Genomic DNA, 21,638 nt, shown 5'->3' on the forward strand with positions numbered 1-21,638 from the left:
TAATAACTGCCCCCAAAGTGTGAGAGTAGAGATGCTGCAACTCAGATCTGCCAAAGAGACCCTACAGTGCTTCCTTAAGTGAAAAGGTGAAAATTCTCAACTTAATAAGGAGAGAAAGAAATCATACACTGAGGCTGCTAAGATCTACGGTAAGAAAGACTCCTTTTTTTCAAAATTGAGGTATAGTTGATGTACAATATAAGTTTCAGAAGTACAACATAGTGATTCACAGTTTTTAAAGGTTATATTCTGCTTAGTCATTATAAAATATTGGTGATTTTCCTTGCACTGTACAATATATCCTTGTAGCTTATTTATTTCATATGTAGTAGTTTTCAACCTGTTAATCTTCTACCCATAGCTTGCCCCTCACCTTTTCCCTCTCCCCACTGGTAACCACTAATTTGTTCTCTGCATCTGTGAGTCTGTTTTAGTTATTGTTGTTATCTTCACTAGTTTTATTTTTTAAAGCCCACATAATTGTTATCATACAATGTTTGTCTTTGTCTAACTTAATTCACTTTGCATGATACTCTCCAAGTCCATTCATGTTGTTGTAAATGGCAAATTTTCATTCTTTTTGTGGCCTAGTGATATTCCACTGTGTATGTATACATCTTCATCCATTCCTCTGTCAATGCGCACTTAGGTTGTTGGAGATTTTATTATTTTCCTGTTATTGACTTCTATTTTGGTTTCATTGTTGTCAGAGAACACACTTTGATTTCAGTTCTTTTAAATTTCTTGAAGTTTGTTTTATGGCCCAGGATGTGTTCCACCTTGGTATTTGTCGTCACTTGAAAGCATGTGTAATCTCCTGTTCTGTTGTTAGGTGGCATGTCCTATAAATGTCAGTTGGATTGAGCCGGCTGAGGGTGGCTTTGGGTTCTTAGGTATTGTCTCCGGTTTCTGCCTGAGGCTTGTTTCAAAGTTTTGTTAGAGGAGAGGAGAGTAGCTTCCATCTGGGGTTAGTTTGGATTTACTACTCAGGTATGCTGGCTCCAGACTGTCCACCCCATGCCCCCTGCCATCACTGGGGAAGCTCCTCTGGCTGCTCAGAGTTTGAACATCTTTCCCTGTGAACTCTGGGGATTTGTCAGCTCACAATTCCCTGGCTGTTCTACCTCTTTGAAGAGTTTTTCTCTGTACATGCAAGTCACATACTCAGCAAACTCAAAGGAATTCTATACACAAAGAAATGCCTCATTCTCCCCAGCCCTGACTTCCACCCCTTCCACCCGCCGAGATCACCAGCTTCTGTGCCATCCCCTCATCCAGGATCATCTCCACACACCCAACCAGGGCAGACCCCACTTTTCCCAGAGTGTCTGAACCCCCAACCCCTGGTTGTTCAGTGTCTGCAAGGAGCTCTTTGATAGGTTTTGCCCAGTTCCTAGTTGTTTATCAAGGAAGGTTAAGTGCGATCCTTTCTACTATATCATGCTTAGAGGAGGAAGTCTGTTACGTATTTTTAACTTTCTGAGAATAATGCTTTTACATGGCAACACAGGAAAGTGATGACTGTGGAGTTTTAAGTTCCTTTTTGTTTTAAGTGTTGCTGAATAGGGAGAAAGAAAAAGTTTCAGAGGCAGCCTGATGTCTAGGAGGAAACAGTGGGTGGAACTCCAGCATCCCGCCTGCTCTTCTGTCCTGCCTACCTCCCTTCCACCTCCTTTTGTCCAGAGAAATCAGACCTGTGAGTCTGATGAGACCCTCCTCGGGGCAGGCTTCCTTACCCGCCACAGGCAGAGTTAGTGGGTCTCTTCTCTGCCAGCCCCTCCCACCTTGCGCTCCTCCCCCACCCTAGAGTTTCTCCTCCTTCTCCTCCAACACCTGTGACACTGACTCAGATGTCAACACCACCTGGGAGTAGATGAGCTGGTCTGGGAGAATGTAGGAGAATGAAGACCATAGATCATGTCTGGAGGGCCCATAGCCTAGAGGAAAGCAGAGGAAGAGAGGAGTCCAAAGTGGACGTGATAAAAGCCCAGAGGGGTCAAACTTCTTACTCAAGGCCACACAACACATTCACCTTGCATGCCTCGATGTGCCTTTGCACATGTGCCTTTGCAGCAAAATCAAAGGCGTCCACTCTCACTGAGCTGTGTGGCCTCTCCTAATTGGCTAGCATCCACTCTGAGTAAGACCTTCTCCCCTGGAAGGTGGTATTTTGATCTACTTACGTATGTGTACTCTTGTCACCCAGTGTTGGCTGAGACTCCAGCTCCTTGTTCCACTGTAGCATCAGGAAGAGCCAGCAGAGCAGGCAGAAAGAAGAAAGGTCTTAATTCTTGAGTTTCAAGTCATTTGGGAACTTCCTCACAGAGCAAATGGTTTGAAAGAAAAGAGTTTAGTGGCAGAGAAGAGGCCTTGGGGTTACAAAGGCCTCCTCTCCTTGTGATTTAGAGTAGGGAAGACACTGGTGAGTCAGACGATTTTCCATTCCACCGAGCCTCTAAAACAAGAGGACTTTCTCTGGGCTGGAGAGAGAAGCAATCTGGAGGGGAACAGATGGGCACATCAGGCTCCTGCGAAGGGTTCTGTCCCCCGCTGAGCTGTGAGGCAGGCCGGTGTGGGCAGTGGGTGAATGGAGACCCCAGATAGCTTTGGATGGCCCTGGAGCAGGGAGAGGCAAGACCCAGGGGTCTGAGTCTACCCTTGGAGTAGAGATAGTCAGGGGGCTGACACACAGCCAGGGGGCACCGAGGGGGTGGGCACGGGGAGAGGGCACAGGGCATTACACAGCCAAAGAGGTGGGAGGGTACACATGGGGTACACAGAGTAGTCCTCAGGGATCAAGGCCATGAATGCACTGTGGACGCCCATAATGTGTGTAGAAGTGGACACAGGCCCCCGGCCTAGTCCATGCTGGGCACCGCGTGACCCTTGATCGTCGATGAAGCAGTAGTAGTGGACAAGGCTGTGGTTGACTGAGTTCCTAGAACTGCATGGCTTCCCTCTACTTCAATGCCACAGAGTGGAAGCATTCACAGCATTATGTGGCTGTCTGGATTTGTCCACGCAAAAGCAAAGAGGCGTTGGGAGTCTGGGTGCAGAAGAATCCTAAAGAAAGCATCCTTTAGATCTAGCTCTGGGAATCAGTTTACAATAGGTCTAGCTCTGGGAATCAGTTTACAGTCTCTGGAACTTAGTCAATATGGTGTTGTTATTGTTGTTGTTCAGTTGCTAAGTCGCATCTGACTCTTTTTGACTCCATGCAGTGCAGCACACCAGGCTTCCCTGTCCTTCACTATCTCCCAGAGTTTGCCCAAATTCATGTCCATTGAGTTGGTGTTGCTTCAGTATCAGTCCTTCCAATAAATATTTAGGGTTGATTTCCTTCAGGACAAATGTGGCTAAATGGCTAAGTGAAAGTCGCTCAGTTGTGTCCAACTCTTTGCGACCCCATGGACTGTACAGTCCATGGAATTCTCTAGGCCAGAATACTGGAGTGGGTAGCCTTTCCCTTCTCCAGGGAATCTTTCCAACCCAGGGATTGAACCCAGGTCTCCCACATTGCAGGTGGATTGTTTACCAGCTGAGCCACAAGGGGAGTTCCACAAGGGAAATATCAGGTGAACTGGGACTACTGCCTCATTAACTGCCCTTAAAACCAAGCTGGACTCTGTTGGGCTCCCAGGCATGGAGGTCTTTGTGTCCCCAATTTCTTGTAGGTAAGACTTCAGCCTCCCTGACCTTCTTTGAGTTCCAAAAGGCAGATTGGAACAGTTGCTAATTCAGGGAGGAGCAGCCAAGAAACAAGCTAAGGCAAGATTAAAGGAACTCGAGAAGCTCATCAAGATTGGGAGATCCCTAGTCTTGTCAGGCCCCACCTTTGACCCACTGTTATAAACCCTCATCCAGTTCTCTGAAGTAGAGGCACGCAGGTTTTTTGAGGCAGAAGCCTGGTGTGCCTCCCTTTGCCTGGCAAGGTAATAAAGCTATCCTTTTTTACTTCATCCAAAACTCTGTCTCTGGGATTTGTTTCAGCGCTAGTGTACAGAGAGGTTGGGCTTTCAGTAACATCCTCAGGACTTGAACAAACCTGTATTTTCCACTGTTTCTTATAAGCACAATTGTTGCAGGCAAGGGGACTCCTTCCAGGGCCCGAGAGTGGGCTTTTGTCTAACACAAATGAATTGTCCAAATGGCAGGGTCATAGCCCATATTTTAAGAACTTGGTTATTAGAAGTTGGATACCTTGTTGGGCCTCAGGTATCAGAGTCTCTTGCATGGGTAATCAGCATTGGGTTTAACAGGCTCTGTTAAACTGGGAGCAGATTAGTAGCTTTCCCAGGGACTTCAGCATCCCAGACAGTGGGGTCCACTTGAGAAATAATGTGGGCTGGAATGGAGACCTCCTCTGGTTGGGACTGAGGCAGGTTGCCATGGCTGGGTGCCTTCTCTGTGAGGGTCTCCAGAGTGTAGTATCATTTGGAATAGAGTGAGCAGGTCCCTTCCCAGCAAGCAGCTTCATTCTTTCTGGAGCTATTAGTAATTGTCCTCCTCTCTTCCCCAGTAGCATACTGGACACCTTCCAACATAGAGGGCTCATCTTGTGGTGTCACATCTTTCTGTCTTTTTATACAGTTCATGGTGTTCTCACAGCAAGAATACTGGAGTAGTTTGCCATTCCCTCCTCCAGCGGACCATGTTTTGTCAGAACTCTCCACTATGACCTGTCCATCTTGGGTGGCCCTGCTTGGCATGGCTCATAGCTTCATTGAGTTATGTAAGCCCCTTTGCTATGAGAAGGCAGTGATCCATGAGGTGGGGTGGCACTCAGGCATGAGCAGAAACTGATGTGCAGAGGTAAAATTCCTAACAAGCAGCTGCATGGCGTGGGGAAGAGGGGATTCTGAATCGCTTGGTTTGGGGCCATACATCAATCCTGAGAATCAGACCAGATTGTCCAGGGAAACCAGTCAGCACAGAGCAGGCTGCCCCCATACCTAATAGAAAATAACCTTCCTACCTGCCACATCAAGGGCTACCACAGCTTCTCTGGAAAGTGACCAGGTGTCCTCTGGGAGCCAGGGAGGGTCCTGGGCCCTGTCAGTCTTCTGTCCTATCAGCCATCATTGGTTTGGGAGCCCTGAGTCCCCTCCGGGACTGAGGGTAGTAGTCCTGCTTCCAGTGATCCTCCTGTTTATATTTTGGACAGAGTCCTGGTGGCCCTCTTCCCCGCGGGTGACATTCATCCTTCCAGTGGCCTTTCTGGCTGCACTTCACACACATCCCTTCTCCACAGGGCAGGGCTCCAATACGGGCTTCCTGGACCCTGTCCTCCCATGAGTTTTTCACAAGGAAATGTAGTCGTGAGGTGATACAGGCATGGGAGCTGCAGTTTATTTTTCTCCCTGATAGCCCACCAGGACTTCCCTGGTGGCTCAGACAGTAAAGAATCTGCCTGCAATGCAGGAGACCTGAGTTAGATCCCTGGGTCTGGAAGATCCCCTGGAGAAGGGAATGGCTACCTATTCCAGTATCCTTGCCTGGAGAATTCCATGGACAGAGGAGCCTGATGGGCTATAGTCCATGGGGTCACAAAGAGTCAGACACATTTACTCTTCACTGATAGCCCAAAATGTAAGAGGAGTGTGCTGCCAGGGACTTTAGTGGATGGGGCTCTTCAAGGGATTGTCACAGGGATAAGTCCTATAGGCAGTTTATTGGCCTGACCCCAGAGTTCCAAAGAATAACAAGGAGAGATAAGAGAGACTTCCTAAGTGATCAATGCAAAGAAATAGAGGAAAACAATAGAATGGGAAAGACTAGAGATATCTTCAAGAAAATTAGAGATACCAAGGGAACATTTCATGCAAAGATGGGCACAATATAGGACAGCAATGGTATGGACCTAACAGAAGCAGAAGGTATTAAGACGAGGTGGCAAGAATACACAGAAGAACTATACAAAAAAGATCTTAATGATCCAGATAATCACAATGGTGTGATCACTCACCTAGAGCCAGACATCCTGGAGTGCGAAGTCAAGTGGGCCTTAGGAAGAATCACTACTAATAAAGCTAGTGGAGATGATGGAATTCCAGCTGAGCTATTTCTAATCCTAAAAGATGATGCTGTGAAAGTGCTGCGCTCAATATGCCAGAAAATTTGGAAAACTCAGCAGTGGCCACAGGACTGGAAACGGTCAGTTTTCATTCCAATCCCAAAGAAAGGCAATGCCAAAGAATGTTCAAACTACCATACAATTGCACTCATCTCACACACTAGCAAAGTAATGCTCAAAATTCTCCAAGCTAGGCTTCAACAGTTCTTGAACAGAGAACTTCCAGATGTTCAAGCTGAATTTAGAAAAGGCAGAGGAACAAGAGATCAAATTGCCAAAATCTGTTGGATCATAGAAAAAGCAAGAGAATTCCAGAAAAACATCTACTTTTGCTTCATTGACTACACCAAAGCCTTTGACTGTGTGGATCACAACAAACTGTGGAAAATTCTTCAAGAGATGGGAATACCAGACCACCTTACCTGTCTCCTGAGAAATCTGTATGCAGGTCAAGAAGCAACAGTTAGAACTGGACATGGAACAACAGACTGGTTCCAAATTGGGAAAGGAGTACGTCAAGGCTGTATATTGTCATCTTCCTTATTTAACTTATATACAGAGTACATCATGTGAAATGCTGGACTGGATGAACCTCTAGGTGGAATCAGGATTGCAGGGAGAAATATCAATAACCTCAGATATGCAGATAACACCACCCTTATGGCAGAAAGCAAAGAGGAATTAAAGAGGCTCTTGACGAAAGTGAAAGAGGAAAGTGAAAAAGCTATCTTAAAACTCAACATTCAAAAAACTAAGATCATAAAAAAAAAAAAAATTAAGATCATGGCATCTGGTCCCATCACTTCCTGGCAAATAGATGGGAAACAATGGAAACAGTGACAGACTTTATTTTCTTGGACTCTAAAATCACTGCATATGGTGACTACAGCCATGAAATTAAAAGACGCTCCTTGGAAGAAAAGCTATGACAAACCTAGATAGTATATTAAAGAGCAAAGACATTACTTTACCAAAAAAATGTCCTTATAGTCAAAGCTATGGTTTTTCCGGTAGTCATGTATGTTAAAGTTGGACCATAAAGACAGCTGAGCACTGAAAAATTGATGCTTTTGAACTGTGGTGTTGAAGAAGACTTGTGAGAGTACTTTGGATAGCAAGGAGATCGAACCAGTCAGCCCTAAAGGAAATCAGTGCTAAATATTCATTGGAAGGACTGATGTTGAAGCTGAAACTCCAGTACTTTGGCCACCTGATGTGAAGAACTGACTCATTGGAAAAGACCCTGATGCTGGGAAAGAGTGAAGGCAGGAGGAGAAGGGGACAACAGAGCATGAGATGGTTGGATGACATCACTGACTCGGTGGACATGAGTTTGAACAAGCTCTGGGAGTTGGTGATGGACAGGGAAGTGCTGTCCAGGACTGGCATGCTGCAGGCCATGGTGCTGCAAAGAGTCGGACATGACTGAGTTACTGAACAAACTGATTAGGTTAGGGGATCAAGGCAGAAGAGGTGTCTAATTAAGCAGGGAAAACTGGGCTTGTAGCCATCAGACCATGAGAAAAGGTTTGTTTTGCAAAGACAACAGTGAGGGCACCCAAAAATCAGTTTGGTGAGCCTGAGGAGACCCCTGGGGTTAGTCAAGGGGAGGAACAAGAGCCAGAAAAAGTGACTAGAGTCCCAAATCCTAAACCCTTCAGGGAGAGAGGAAGGAGACCTAGGCCGTGTCACTAAGCAGATTACCTTCATTTTCAGAGAAAGGAAAAGGTAAGCAAACAGACTTCCCTGGTGGTTCAGACGGTAAAGCGTCTGCCTACAATGCGGGAGACCCAAGTTTTATCCCTGGGTCAGGAAGATCCTCTGGAGAAGGAAATGGCAACCCACTCCAGTACTCTTGCCTGGAGAATCCCATGGATGGAGGAACCTGGTAGGCTACAGTCCATGGGATGGAAAAGAGTTGGACACAACTGAGCAACTTCACTTTCACTTTTCAAACAGAGCTGCAGGGTAGAGCAGAAGCCAGAAGGTAGTAACAAGACAAGGTCAAAGCCCTCCTTGGGAGGTTGTCCTTGTGCTGTTGAGGATGGGCACTTCTTTACATGAGCAGCACATAGATAACACCCCACCCACTGGGAAAGCTGGCAGGGAGGTGCAAGGACCAGTAGACAGGCTAAGAAACCAGGAGGGGATGAGAGAAGGAGGATATGAGAGAAATCCAGGGTGAAGAGAGAAGGTGCCCAGCCAGGACGCTTCCTCAGCCAGAGATTCACAGGCCCTCTGCGGAGGGTGCTTGATCACTTCCTTTGCTCAGGGGTTGATAAAGTCTGAGACCCTCACATGTGACCAGGGGTTCAATGAGGCTGTGAGCCCTGAGAGGCACTCAGAGAGGGCTGGGCCACAGATGTAGTGGGAGACTCCCAATGTCTCCTTATTTGGGCCGCCGATGCAGTTCTGACATTCTGGAACCGGGCCAAGACTAAGAACGAGGAGGAAGGGGGAATCAGACTTGAGGAGCCTCGAGGGGAAACTAACCCAGTCAGGTTGCCAATTGCCACAGTCTTAATTTGGAAGTCCAAGTGGTGGACTCTGTGGATCTTCTTAGGTCCAAAGAAACAGAGTGATGGGGGAGAATGACAAACATGAAGAGAAGAGCCTTGGGCTTGGTGGGCTCCTTCGGGGCCAGAGAGCTGGTCTCCACCAGATCTCCCAGGCAGCATTAGCTGCCACCTAAGGGCTACTCAAATCTTCAGGACTAAGTCCCAGCTGTCCTCTGCAGTGGGCAGCCACAGCCTAGTAGATGGATCCAGGTTATGCCCTTTGATGTCCCTTTCGTGGTTGCCACAAAAGATGTTGCAGGAGAAGGGTGAGGAGGAGTGAACAAGGTCTCTAGCGAGTCACCAAGTGAGGCTCCTTGGCTTCATACAGGAAAGAATTTAAGAGTAAAGTGGTTGGAGAAGGGGCAGGGATTTCTAGGAACTGGGCCACTGCCCACTTTTTGCCCTCTTATGGTCAGCTTCAAAACTGTCATGCTGCCTGTGTGTGTGTCATTTAGATGCTAATGCATTACATTGAGCATAGACTGAGGCTCAGGGTCTGCTGGAAGTCGACTCTTCCACTATTTTGGACCTGATTGGTCCCAACTAGCTTTTGTTGTATCCTCAAAGTCTGTTGTTGTTGTTCAGTTGCTAAGTCATGTCCAACTCTGTTACCCCATGAACTGCTTTTAATGGTTGTGCCCTTCCCCTTCCTACCTGTCTCAAGAGGAATAACAATCTTCTCCTATCTTTATGACAGGAAGTAGTTCTGCATCTTAGAAGGAGGTTCTTACCCAGTGACAGACACTTGGAGATATGGCTGCTGGATCCTTCACATTTATGTTTCAAAGTGATGGCTCCCAGGTTCTTGACAAAGACATTCGTGGGTCATCAACTTGACAAAAGGCCTATCTAGTCTTCAAAAGGATTTATATATGTTTCAAAGAGATGTTATTAATATCTATCTATAGCATCATTGGCTCAATGGACATGAATTTGAGCAAACTCTGGAAGATAGTGAAGGACAGGGGATCCTGGTGTGCTGCAGTCCATGGGGTCGCAAAGAGTTAGACATGACTAAGAGACTGAATAGCAACAACAGACATTACCAAACCAAACCTACATCAGTTCACCTGATGCACAGCAAAGTCAACCTCCTGGCACCAAGTGGTACTGAAGGAAAATACAACCTTTACCGCAGGGCCAAGTTTACTGCAGCTCATGCTCAAAAGACCCAACTCCCCAGTGGCTTTTGGGAAGGTTTTCAAAGACAACATTAGGGGTGAGGGTTCAAGGGTGTGTGATCAGCTCGTGATCATTCTTTTTAGTTGTTGGTGGTAACAGGGTGGCGTTTTGGGAATCTCGGTTATCAATTTTTTGGCTTTAACCAGTGTGGTGTCTACATGTTGGTGGTCAGCATGCTGTTAACTTCTTCCACCTTGTGGGGGTTTCAGTATCTGCACCACAGCTCAAGGATATGGCTCAGGATTTTATCTAGAGCCCTTGAAAAGGAACTAAATGTTCTTGACTTTCTTATGGATCCTTACTCTCTCACTGTCTTTCCCTAGACTTTTCTGAATCAATTTTGAATCCATTCACTGTCACATTTTAGCCACATTTGTTACAATATTTTGGAAATTGTTTGACATGGTAAGAGGTAAAGTGTTGTGGGTACACTGAGTACTGAAAAATCCAGAGCTGTTAAAGAAAAAAATATTCAATGACACAGTAAGACAGACCTTATTTGGTGGGGGCAAGGTGGGCACATGATTTCAATTGGTGTAGGGACCACTGGCATAGAACCTTGCAGTTTGGGAGAGAGGTTATGCTCAACTCTGAATACAGCAGGGGCAGTGGGAATTTATAGCAAGGAGCAGGGTGAGGTGGGTGGATGGAAAATTACTAAGGGAAACATCAGGGAACAGGGAATTCTGGCCAAGCTGACTAGGCCTGGGTGATCAGACATCACCAACCCTGGTAGAAGATGAGGAATCCAATCAGATGTGGAGAAGTGGGGGCGGGCTGTTCTGTTTAAACAGACTTAGCAGGATTCTTGCTGAAATCTGACAACACAGAGACAAGCAGGAAAGTCCAAAAGTCAGCCTTCCTTCAGTTAGAGAATCTTTGTCAGCTTGTTCCCTATATTGTGCAGGCCCTTGGTTTTGTTATTCTTAACAATGGTTTAATGTTAAGATGTTAACGTCTTAACAAACTCCAGGAGATAGTGAAGAACAGGGAAGCCTTCCAGGCCTGCTGCAGTTCAAGGGGTAGCAGAAAGTCGGACACGACTTGGCGACTGAATAACAACAACGTTTTTTATTTATTGAGCCCTTGCTGTGTGTCAGGCACAATGTCAAGTGTTTTAGATATATCTACAAAACCTCCCCACAGCCCTGTCAGGAAGATATAGTTATCTCCAACTCAAAGATGAGAATATGAAACTCAAAAAGCGAAGCGACTGGTCTAGGGTTCCATATGTGCAGAGTAACAGCGTCGGAGTTGGAACCCCCCTTTGTCCTATTTAAATGTCCACTGTGCTAACCTGTAAGTAGGACAATGCAAAAGACAGATATAAGCAACAGAATTCACCTCTAAACCTCTTGTCTTCCCGGAAACTCCCAGCCCCTGGCCTGCAGTCTCAGGGGGTGGCACCATGCCCCCTGGCCAGGTGAGCAAAGGCACATCCCGTTGTACTGGGCGAGGCCCGACCCGCGGTAGCCAATAGCGCTGGCTCCTCTGGGGGCGGAGCTCTCCTGTCTCCGCGTCTTGATTGGGCTACTCGGGGGGACGGAGCTCTCTGGGATGCGCGCTCTGATTGGGTGTCTCTGGGGCGGGGCCGGGGCGGGGCGGTGCGCGCCAGGTTTGGGAGTGGGTCTCGCGCGCGGATCACGTGGAGGCTAGCGCGCGGGTCCCAACTCTGGTGGTGTTAGCAGCAGCCGGGAGCTTGGTGTTTCTGACTGTGCTTCCCCCGCGGCTCCGAGAAGCGGGATCGGGTGAGTGAGGAGCGCCTTACTGGCGCCTGGGGTGAGGGGCCGGCGCGCGTGGCCCCAGGTCAAGACCCGTGCGGTTGGGTTGACCGCACCTCGAAGGCTCGGTGCAGGTGCCGGCGGCCGCTTTCCTCATGGAACTCTAAATTTCAGTGCAGCGCGTCACCTCGTCCCAGTATCTTCCCTGCGCGGCTGCATCCAAGTGCTTCCCTGTAGCCCCTTTCGCAGACGGGGAAGGGGAGGCTCAGAGAGGGGGCCCGACGGAGCCCGCGCGTTCCCACTGCACTTGCGGCCACCCTGGGGTGGTGGGGGGCGGCGAGCCTGGCCTCCCCAACCCTCACCCCGGCCTAAGAGACAAGCGCTGCCCTGTGGGGTTCGCGGCCCGGGGTGCTGAGTGTCGAGGTCGAGGAAGTTAAGCGACCCTTGGTCACCTGAGGCCAGCACAAACATGCGATTCAATCTGGCAGAGCTGGCGGACTGGAAACACCAGTTCATATTCTTATGGGCTCATAATCTTTTTACTTGACGGAACGGGAAGCGGATGTGGGCGATTATGGTTTTGTTTAGCACCGAATCAGGGAAGAGTTCAGATTCCTTCTGTCACTATTATATGCCACCTAACTTCTGAGCCTGTTTGCTCCTTTGTAAAGTAGGGCACACACACAGACAGTAATTTCCTCAGCACCAACAAGGGGCTGATCCCATTGTGTGACAAAGACCCAGGAAAGATCTGGGGGTATGGGAAAGATGGTAACCCTGGGAAGTGAATTCGCTTACTCGGATTGTTTCCCTGGGCTTGAGGTGATGATCATGGACAGTGTCATAGGTGACGTTTCTCCAACAGAAACACCAACAGCATGACACAGTGACAGCTGCAGTGGGTTGTGTTTCCCGGGGTGCTTAGAGGTAGTAAAGATGGCCCTGAGGTACCTATGTCTCTTTAATAATAATAGTAGGTGCTCTCTCTCTCTCTCTCTCTCTCTTTTTAAATCTCTTGACCACACCACATGGCATGTGGGATCTTAGTTCCCCAACCAGGGATGGGACTCGTGGCCCCTGCAGTGGAAGCACGGAGTCTTAACCACTGGACCACTGGTGACGTCCCGTAGCTGCTGATTGTTGAGTAGTCACTCTGCCTGGTCCTGTCTGAGTGCTCTGTGTCTTACACCTCATTTAACTCCAACCAGCTCAGGACTGTCGTCATCCCTGTGTCATGCACAAGGAGACTGAGAAACAGGTGTCAGCAGCCAGGGGGAAGTGGAGAGTGGGAGTCAAACTCTGCAGGCTGGCTCTGCAGTGAGTTCAGCACAGCTCCCTTGGATGTGGCCTTCACTGATGGGAAGTGGGGCATGGCAGGGGTCGAACCCGTGGAACGTCCACTGCTCTCGCGAAAGGAACCTTGATCTTCTCCAGTCAGGTTTCTCTAGTTGTTAGTTTCAGACAGGTATTTCTCAAACAGGTACATTGGGAAACGACATGAGACCTAGGTCCTTGAGCACAGTTTGAAACCTGTGAGCTCTATTCTGCCAAGGTGAGGATCTTCTCATCCCTGCACTGGCCTTTAGGCCCTCGAATCTCATCTCGTCTTTGTTGTGTTCCTCATTTCTGACCCTTGACAACTGAAACCTCTTCCCATTGTTGGGCCTTTGGACTGGTGTTTGCTGTTGCCCCACGGCTCACAAGCTTGGCTCCTTTCCACAGTTCCCACCTCAGCTCAGGCGCCTTCCATGGCATGTCTGAACAAGCCCTCTGACTGTTTATTGCCCTTCTAACAGTCATCACTCCCTGATGTTATCTCTCATGAACTTATTTACTTTTTTAGATCCTTCTTTTCATAATGGCAGGGCCTCTGTCTTGTTGACCCTAGTATTCTGAGCTCCTAACTCAGTGCCTCAGACACAGGTGTCACTTAATAAATATTTGTGAAAGGAACGAATGAATCCATTGTAGGTTAATGATAGTGAAGTAAAGCTCCTAAATATCAAAAGCTTATTTCTCATTAAATGTAGAATTACTATATGACCCGGAAATTCCACTTCTGGGTGTAAACCCAAAAGAATTGACAGTAGGGATTGGATATTTGTGCACCTGTGTTCACGGCAGCATTCTTTGCAATAGCCAGGAGGTGGGAGTAGCAGGATGGATAAACAAGAGGTAGTCTCTCCGAACAGTGGACTATTATCCAGCCTTTAAAAGGAAGGGAACTCTGACACGTGTGCCAACACAGTTGAACTTTGATGCCATTGTGCTGTGTGAAATAAGCCAGCTACAAAAGGACAAATATTGTGTGACCTCATTTACAGGAGGTCCCTGAAATAGTCAAATTTATAGAGATAGAAACTAGCATAGTTGCTACCCTATGCTGGAAGGGAAGGGAATAGAGCGTGTTAAATGGGGACACAGTTTCAGTTTAGGAAGGTGGAAGCATTCTGAAGATGATGGTGGTGGAGCTGCATGACAGTGTGGATGTTTTTAATGTCACTGAGCTGTGCACTTCTGTCACAGTTCAAAAAAAAAGTGGAGAAAAGTGCAAGGTGTCCTGTTTCTCAGCCAACATCCAGACCTGAAGGATAGAGAGATGTTCAGTGTATCTTCCGGTCTTCCCTCCTATATAAAAGAGGACAGTCTAGGGATCTTTGTCTCACTTGTTTGCCAGCTGTCAGGGCGTCCCCCCCAGGCCCTGCCAGGTTGATGTGTGAGCTAACCATCACATTCAGGATCTCTGCCTTTCTTACTGTAATTTAGAATGCAACAAGATATACATTATACTGTAATAGATATTACAGATTTAAGTTATTGTTTTAGTAAAGAATTCAGACTTCTTTGACTTTTTTTTTTTAAGAACTTTAAAGAGAACTCAGCTTGGGTGGATTTAATAAGAGTGTGAACTGAGCACTCCATTTGGCGGGTGGGGGTGACTTGACCTGAGTGGTAACAGCATGCAGGGTGGGAAACACCCCCAGAGAGCGGCAGCAGGAGCAGGGGGGCCCTGCTAGCCTTGGAGGGGGGCTGACCACACAGACAGCTCTCACCTAGGGGTTGAGAAGGAACTGGGACTCTGAGTTCGCATCTTAGATGAGAGGAGGGTTTGTTGGCACCTCCCGGGTGGTCCAGTGGTTAAAACTCTGTGCTCCCAAAGCAGGGGCACGGGATTGATCCCGAAAGATCCCACATGTTTTGCGGTGTGACCATAAAAGAAAGAGTTTGCTATGAGGGCAAAGGGCTGCGGGTGGCAATGCTACAGGAGATGCTGAGACCACAGGTGGAGGTAGAGCAGAGCGGATCTGAGTGCCTCTAGGAGCTGATGCAGATCTAACTTTCCTGGGAGAGGGGGGAGAAGGCATTCCAAAGGGACTTTAGTTATTTATTTGGTGGTTGAGAAATACTTGCTCTGTGTTTCTCGAATCCTTTTTAACACTGAGCAGTTGGAATTTCAAAGAAACTTTTCTCTTTGAAAAGACTGTAGGATGAGTGTACCCGTTTGGTCTCTGGTTTTCTGTGGGTTTGCCACCACCTGCTGAGGGCATGTGGGAAGCAGCCATTGAGTTCAGAGGAGCCATCAGCCAGGTGCCCAGACCACCTCATCTCCCTGCAACTCTGGGGGAGTGTGGCGGAGGCCCTGGCACCGGGGCTGGAGCCACTTCTGCCTCAGATGCATTTGTGGCCTAAGTCCTGCACTCACTGCTGGTTTTGTGGGAGTGGCTGTGTTTCTGATTCCATTGTGCTCATGTTAAAATAATGGCTGCTTAAAAAACCCCAGTTTGGGATTTCCTGGTTAAAGCTTCCTGCTGGTAGATATTTGCTTCTCCAGAGAGTAAGGAGGATACTGTGACTGGGGATTGTGTGGCTCATTTATTTAGCGGGTATATGTGTCTAACAAGTGATACTGCATGTGCACTTGTGCAGGAGAACCATGCTTTTCCTGCTGTGTCTGCTCTTCACTCTCCCAACTGCTGTTGATGGCACCTGTGACACCAGACGACCAGGTGGCTTTCCCTCACCCAGCAGTTCTGCCCCACCAGGTGGTGTTGCTCATTTCAGCTCAGTTCTGATGTGAGCCAGAGTGAGCACAGACCCCGCAGGTTAGTCTTACCAGACAGCTGCCCCTCCCCACTGCAGATGCCAGTCACAAGTATCAGTCCCCAGGAGACCCACAGCTCCTGTCAGACTTGGCTCCCAGGACCCTCCTTGGACTCGAACATGTTCTAGAAGATCTCTCAGAATCCAGGCAGACACTAACTTATGTTCACCAGTTCATTAAAGGATATGACAAAGGACACAGATAAGCAGCCAGAGGAAGAGAGAGATGTTCAGGGAAAGGGCTGGGAGGGTTCCCGTGGAGTTGGGGTGCACCACCCGGAAGCTTCCTGAACCCTGTGAGGGAGTCATTAACTCCATTTCCAGCCCCCTTCCCTCTCTGGAGGAGTTGAGGCGGCTGAAAATGCTTCTCATCATGGCCTGGTCTTTCTGGGAACAGCCCCAACTTGGGAGCCTCCCACCCTGAGTTGCATCATTGGAACAAGAGATGCTCCTGTCACTAGGAAATCGCAGGGACCTGTGTGTGTGTATAATTATTTATATTCTCACGGTGCTCTCGGGAGACTGCGTCTGATGGGCCCCTTCTCAGCCTAGTGTCCTCTCCTCTAGTCACCACCCTCCAAGTCGACCTGCCCCCAGCGCTTGTCCTTGTCGGCCTGGTTATCTGTCTGCATTTAGTGTGCTCACTGTTTCCTGCTCACCTTCCCCCAGGAAGCTCCATGAAGGTTCGGTCTGTTTGGGTCCCACTGTGTTCCCAGTCCTGATCTGTGGCTGCTGAAGGGAAGGGCCTCGATAAGTAACTGTTAAGGGAATGAATTTGAAATGAAAGCTTATCTAATTAATAGAAAGTACTGAAAAGTTGCCAACCATCGATTAAAGGAGGTCAGTTCCTGTAAACATTTACGCTGTCCCTTTAGCTGAGATACCACTGAGCTCAGACTCTTGTTCTTTGTGGGCACGTATGTGGAGACACGAGCCTGCTGTATTGTGATGATGCCGAGTCCAGGCGTGTACCTCTGCCCGTGGTCCTTACCAGAGGCCCAGGGTCAACCCAGAGCATGCAGTTTACCTGCAGCCCCAGCCACGGGACACCAGGTGGTGGAGCCTGTGCGTGGTTTGAGGCTCTCCTCCAAGGCCAGTGGGCTGTGCAGCTCTCCACTAAGATACTTTTCTGAGTCTCATTTTCATTACTTGAGAAATAGAAAAAGTAATACATAAGTCAGCAATTTACTTGTTCATTTGGCAAATATTACTCTCATATGGCTGTGCCGGGTACTGTGGGAAATTTTTAAAAAAGTAACCACCAGCCCTTGCCTTCAGGAAGCTGGCTTAGTTGGAAAGCTAAGCCACAACCAGGAGAAGTTCAGGTAGGAAGAGGGGGTGCTGGGTTCCCCGAGGCTGGAGCAGCCTCGAGGCAAGGAGGGTGGGTCTCCTGCGGAGCCAGTGACCTGCAGGGATCCACAGGTGGTCCCACGTGGTCGATCTGTAGCAGAGTCCTCATGCCCTCCAGGCGGTTCTGGGACAAGGCCCACATGTGTGTCAGTACTTCAGCAACTTGGGAACTGACAGGTGGCTATGAGCTGTGACTGAGTTTAATATTTGAAGTTTTTCCATTTTTAGGCTCCTCTGAACCAGCACAATGGCAGCTCAAGTCAACAGGGCACCCAGGGATGCCGATTTGTGGTCCTCGCATGAGAAGATGCTGGCACAGCCCCTGAAGGACAGCGATGTTGAGGTGAGGCTGTGGGTGTTCTCGCAAGTTCGGCTGTTGGAAGTCCTTGTTCAGGCCTTTGATTCTCACCAGAAATGAGCTGTGTTTGGGACAGCCTTGTGGTTTGGATACAGGACAGGTTTATAGGCAGTGGCTGCAAAGTGGCTGAAAGTCCTTTGAGGGTGCATTTAAATCTGAGTTTCTGTGAAGAGCAGTGTGCTGGCTGCTGCTGAGGAAAGGGGAAGGGGTGGGGTCACTGAGACTTGACCGTCTCCTTACAGTTCAGGGGAGCATTTCTAGAAACATCTTTTATTTACGTATTTTCACAACAGCTTTACACATGAGATAAGTGAATGCACTTAACATACAAGTTGCCCATTTAAAGTACACAATTCAGTGATTTTTAGTGTATTCATGATCGCTTTTAGAACATTTTAATCCCCCCAAAAGAAACCTCAAACCCATTAGCAATTGCCCCCCATCCCCCAGATTCCCAACCCAAACTGGTCTATTTTCTGTCTCTGTGGATTCATCTAGGTATCTGTTATTTTAAGGAAAGGAATAAGGAACAAGGTTCAGGAGGGAAAATAACAAGATGGCTCAGAATTTTAAAATTTTGTGGTATGTTTTAAGGATCATCTTCTCTTCCATCGTTTTGTTCTCCTTAATTCACTTTCTATTAATTCCTTCCCATGTGCTAAAAGCTTTGAGGAGGATTTCCTCTGTTCCTTAGGTGCTGTGGGAGTCATCTTAGTCTGGTTACACTTGGCTTCTGAGGGCAAAATATGAAAGTATAAGTGTCTCTTCTCTTTACTCGGTTATTGCTCGGATCAGAGCAGCTGTTAAACTGCAGTGTCCCCATGCCTGTTTTCTTTTGTCAGGTTTACAACATCATTAAGAAGGAGAGTAACCGGCAGAGGGTTGGACTGGAGCTGATCGCCTCTGAGAACTTTGCCAGCCGGGCTGTTCTGGAGGCCCTAGGGTCTTGCCTGAACAACAAGTACTCTGAGGGGTACCCAGGCCAGAGGTATGTGAGTGTCATCCAGGCCTGCCTCCCAGGAAGGGAGTGGACATTTCAGAAAACAACCAGGTTCTCAATGGCAGGGCCTCCTGTCCCCTCCTCTCTTGTGATTCCTAGCGGGTGGTGGCACCCATGTTCTGGGGGCAAGATACTTGGGGTCACTTGCACAGTCCCCCTGGGCCTTCCTAGAATAACAGCCAGGCCCGAAGGAGCAGCTGCTGGCTGTGGCTGAGCCTCCAGGGGAAGGTTGTGCGAGCAGGGACCCCAAGGTGAGGCTGACCTGACACACTGGAAGCCGGGTCAGCGTTTTAAATGCTGGGTTTACCTACAAGAGACTTCGGTCAGCTCCTCCTCCTGAGAACCAGGAGTCATATTCATTTGTGTTTTTTACAGTTGTCATCAGGCAGAGATGGTGGTGACAGAGTTTAACATGTGGTTTTTGCAAAATTGCTCACTTGTGTCCCCAGAGGACATGGAAAAGGGAGGGTCACCTGCCGTTCTACACTGATTAGAGGGTCATAATTTTTGGACCCCCACACCCATCCCCCTGGAAGGGGGTTGTAGGGTCACAAGCCCTCCTGAACCTTGTCCTGTTCACAAATTGAGTCCTTCACAATAGACCAGGGATCACGAGTGAGGCGCTTTCCTGAGTCTTGAGTTTTTCAAGTGAATTACTGAAACTGAGGGGATCATTTGTAGCCAACTGGGGTAGCAGTGCTGGTGGCCCAGTGACCAGGGACTTGCCTTTGGCATCTGAAGTGGGGGGCGGTCTTGTGGGCCTGAGCCCTCAGCATGTGGGCCCGCACTGACTCTGGGTGGTCAGTATGGGAACCAAGTGGAATTGTGGGACACCCAGCTTGTGTTCAAACCCCAGGCTTCCCGGGGTCCTAGTGTTTCTAGTTGACCTTGGAGGAGATACTTTGGTGCCTCTGTTCAGAGATGTGGTGCTGCAGTCTTGCTGCTTCTTGCTGGGACTGAGGGCATGGTGACCATGGCACACCACCCCTGCCCCCAGCTCTGTTCCCATGACAACGGCAGGAGAGAGGGGCACCCATTCTCTGGCAGGTCAAGTCGACTTGAAGAGCATGGCTTCCGTCCCAGGCCAAAACTAGTCACAAATAATAAAAAAACATAAATGCATGATACATTGTGATATGCAATTATTAAATAAGAAATAAAATTTTATTAGAAATGCAAAGTAAATCCCCCCAAACCAGTAACTCCCTCTCCCAGCTTCTGGCAATCGCTGTCCTGCTCCACATGCTATGAACTGACCCCTGGGCAGCTGGCACAGGCCATCACATGGCTGTGACAGTGTCCTCAGGGTTCATCCGAGATACGGGGCCAGACCTCCCCACGGATGGCGAGACACAGCCACCTGGGCCTGGTGGAAGCCATCTCGTGGGTTCAGGGTGCGTGTTCTCACCCTTGCTCCTTCATCCCACCAGGAGCCTGGCCTCTGTCCTGCACGCAGAGGTGGCGCCAGTGGGCCCATACCTCCTACCTTCCTTCGCAGGTACTACGGTGGGACGGAGTTCATTGATGAGCTAGAGGTCCTCTGTCAGAAGCGAGCGCTGCAGGTCTATGGCCTGGACCCCCAGTGCTGGGGGGTCAACGTCCAGCCTTACTCAGGTAATGGCCAGGTCCAGACAGGCCTGGGTGGCCCCCTTCCTGCCAGCCTCCTGGGGCTCCCTGAAAGGGAGAGTATAAGCAGGACACCCTGCCAGATGGGGGAGATGAGGTCTCACCCCCATCCCCCTCAACTGCCTACTGCACGCATGCCTCCTGGGCACCCCACCCCTATTCTGAATGTCCCTGCCACTTACTCAGGGACACCAGGGTCCAGGAGAGGGCACGGCAGCAGCCAGGCTGTTGCAGCCGCTTGTGATCGATGGCCTTGTGGGCAGGAGTAATTGTGCCTCCCGGTCTGTCCCCTCCAGGCTCCCCAGCAAACTTCGCAGTGTACACGGCCCTGGTGGAGCCCCATGGCCGCATCATGGGCCTGGACCTGCCGGATGGGGGCCACCTGACCCATGGGTTCATGACCGACAAGAAGAAGATTTCTGCTACGTCCATCTTTTTTGAATCTATGCCCTACAAGGTACGGGCGTGTGTCTCTCCGTTCTGTGGCTTGTTTCTCAAAGCTTCCTCACGGGCTGTGCCTGTAGGAATAAGGAGCTTCATTTCCAAGTGACCTCAGGAAGTCCCACCATCACTGTCTCTCCTCTCCCTGCTCTGGGGACCCTCGGGTGTTCACGGCTCGCTGGGACCCCGCAGGGCATCCTGTCCAAGAGTGACAATACCTGACTGTCTTAAACACTTGTGCCTGTCTTGCCCTCAAGTCCTGGTCAGGGGCGAGGGCAGCAGAGGGGTCTAGGCAAGGGGAGGAAGTCCTCTTACCCTCATCAGCTGGGCGTGCTCCGGCGGAGCGGCCCGTGTGGCTGGAGGGAGCAACGTGAGCCCGGTCTCCGTGACATCCTCAGGTGAATCCCGGTACCGGCTACATCAACTACGACCAGCTGGAGGAGAACGCCCGCCTCTTCCACCCAAAGCTGATCATCGCAGGTGAGAGCCAGGCAGGGCCCCAGCCCCCCACACGGGAGGTTTGCTCTTCCAGCGTGTGCTGGTCCCTGCGGCTCTGCTGCACAGCCGAGCTGCTCCGATCTGAGTATCTCTGTCTCTCTCGGGACTGTTAGACCTGCCCTGCTCTCCAGAAGCATCTGGACACATTGGCCCCTGTGAAGCTGGGGTGGTACCAGTGGGGAACCTGTCCCCCCGACCCTGTGGCACAGGGGCAGAGGGCAGGGGTTGCCTTTGGTACAGATGGAATTTCTCGAACCTTAGAGGGAGCAGCCCCGGCTTTCAGGCAGGCACACCGGGTGGGCGGGGCGGGGGCTCTGCTCTGCACTGGAGCTGACTGCCGGCCAAGGTCTCTGACTCCACATCACCCTTGCCATCTCAGGGACTAGCTGCTACTCCCGGAACCTGGACTATGCCCGGCTGCGCAAGATCGCTGATGACAACGGGGCGTACCTCATGGCCGACATGGCACATGTCAGCGGGCTGGTGGCAGCCGGCGTGGTGCCTTCCCCCTTCGAGCACTGCCACGTGGTGTCCACCACCACCCACAAGACCCTGCGGGGCTGCCGCGCCGGCATGATCTTCTACAGGAAGGGTGTGCTTATCCCTGGGGGATGTCAGGGTCCCGTGAAGAGCAGGGGGTGAGAGCACAGCAGTCCAGGTCATGGGGCAGGAGGGTAGGGAGGGGTCTGGATGATGGAGCCCTTGTTTGGGGTTTCCGTTCCAGAGAAGC

The 21,638-nt window shown here is 49.6% G+C and overlaps 1 protein-coding gene across 2 annotated transcripts in view; it reads left to right on the forward strand.

The window, feature by feature from the left end:
• Window positions 1-21,638, forward strand: part of SHMT1 (serine hydroxymethyltransferase 1) — a 26,223-nt gene continuing 4,585 nt past the window's right edge. Inside the window, exons 1-7 of one of the 2 annotated variants that reach the window (XM_043904042.1) lie at window positions 1-149; window positions 17,214-17,328; window positions 18,186-18,331; window positions 19,842-19,957; window positions 20,266-20,426; window positions 20,809-20,890; window positions 21,288-21,500. In XM_043904042.1, the coding sequence (XP_043759977.1) occupies window positions 17,233-17,328; window positions 18,186-18,331; window positions 19,842-19,957; window positions 20,266-20,426; window positions 20,809-20,890; window positions 21,288-21,500 (814 nt within the window). In that variant the 5' untranslated portion in view covers window positions 1-149; window positions 17,214-17,232. Of the gene's footprint in view, window positions 150-11,411; window positions 11,562-17,213; window positions 17,329-18,185; window positions 18,332-19,841; window positions 19,958-20,265; window positions 20,427-20,808; window positions 20,891-21,287; window positions 21,501-21,638 lie in introns of those variants that run through there. The other variant, XM_043904040.1, reaches the window with a different exon arrangement.

Source organism: Cervus elaphus, chromosome 5, assembly GCF_910594005.1.
Source record: "Cervus elaphus chromosome 5, mCerEla1.1, whole genome shotgun sequence".
In the NCBI taxonomy this organism is placed as follows: domain Eukaryota; kingdom Metazoa; phylum Chordata; class Mammalia; order Artiodactyla; family Cervidae; genus Cervus; species Cervus elaphus.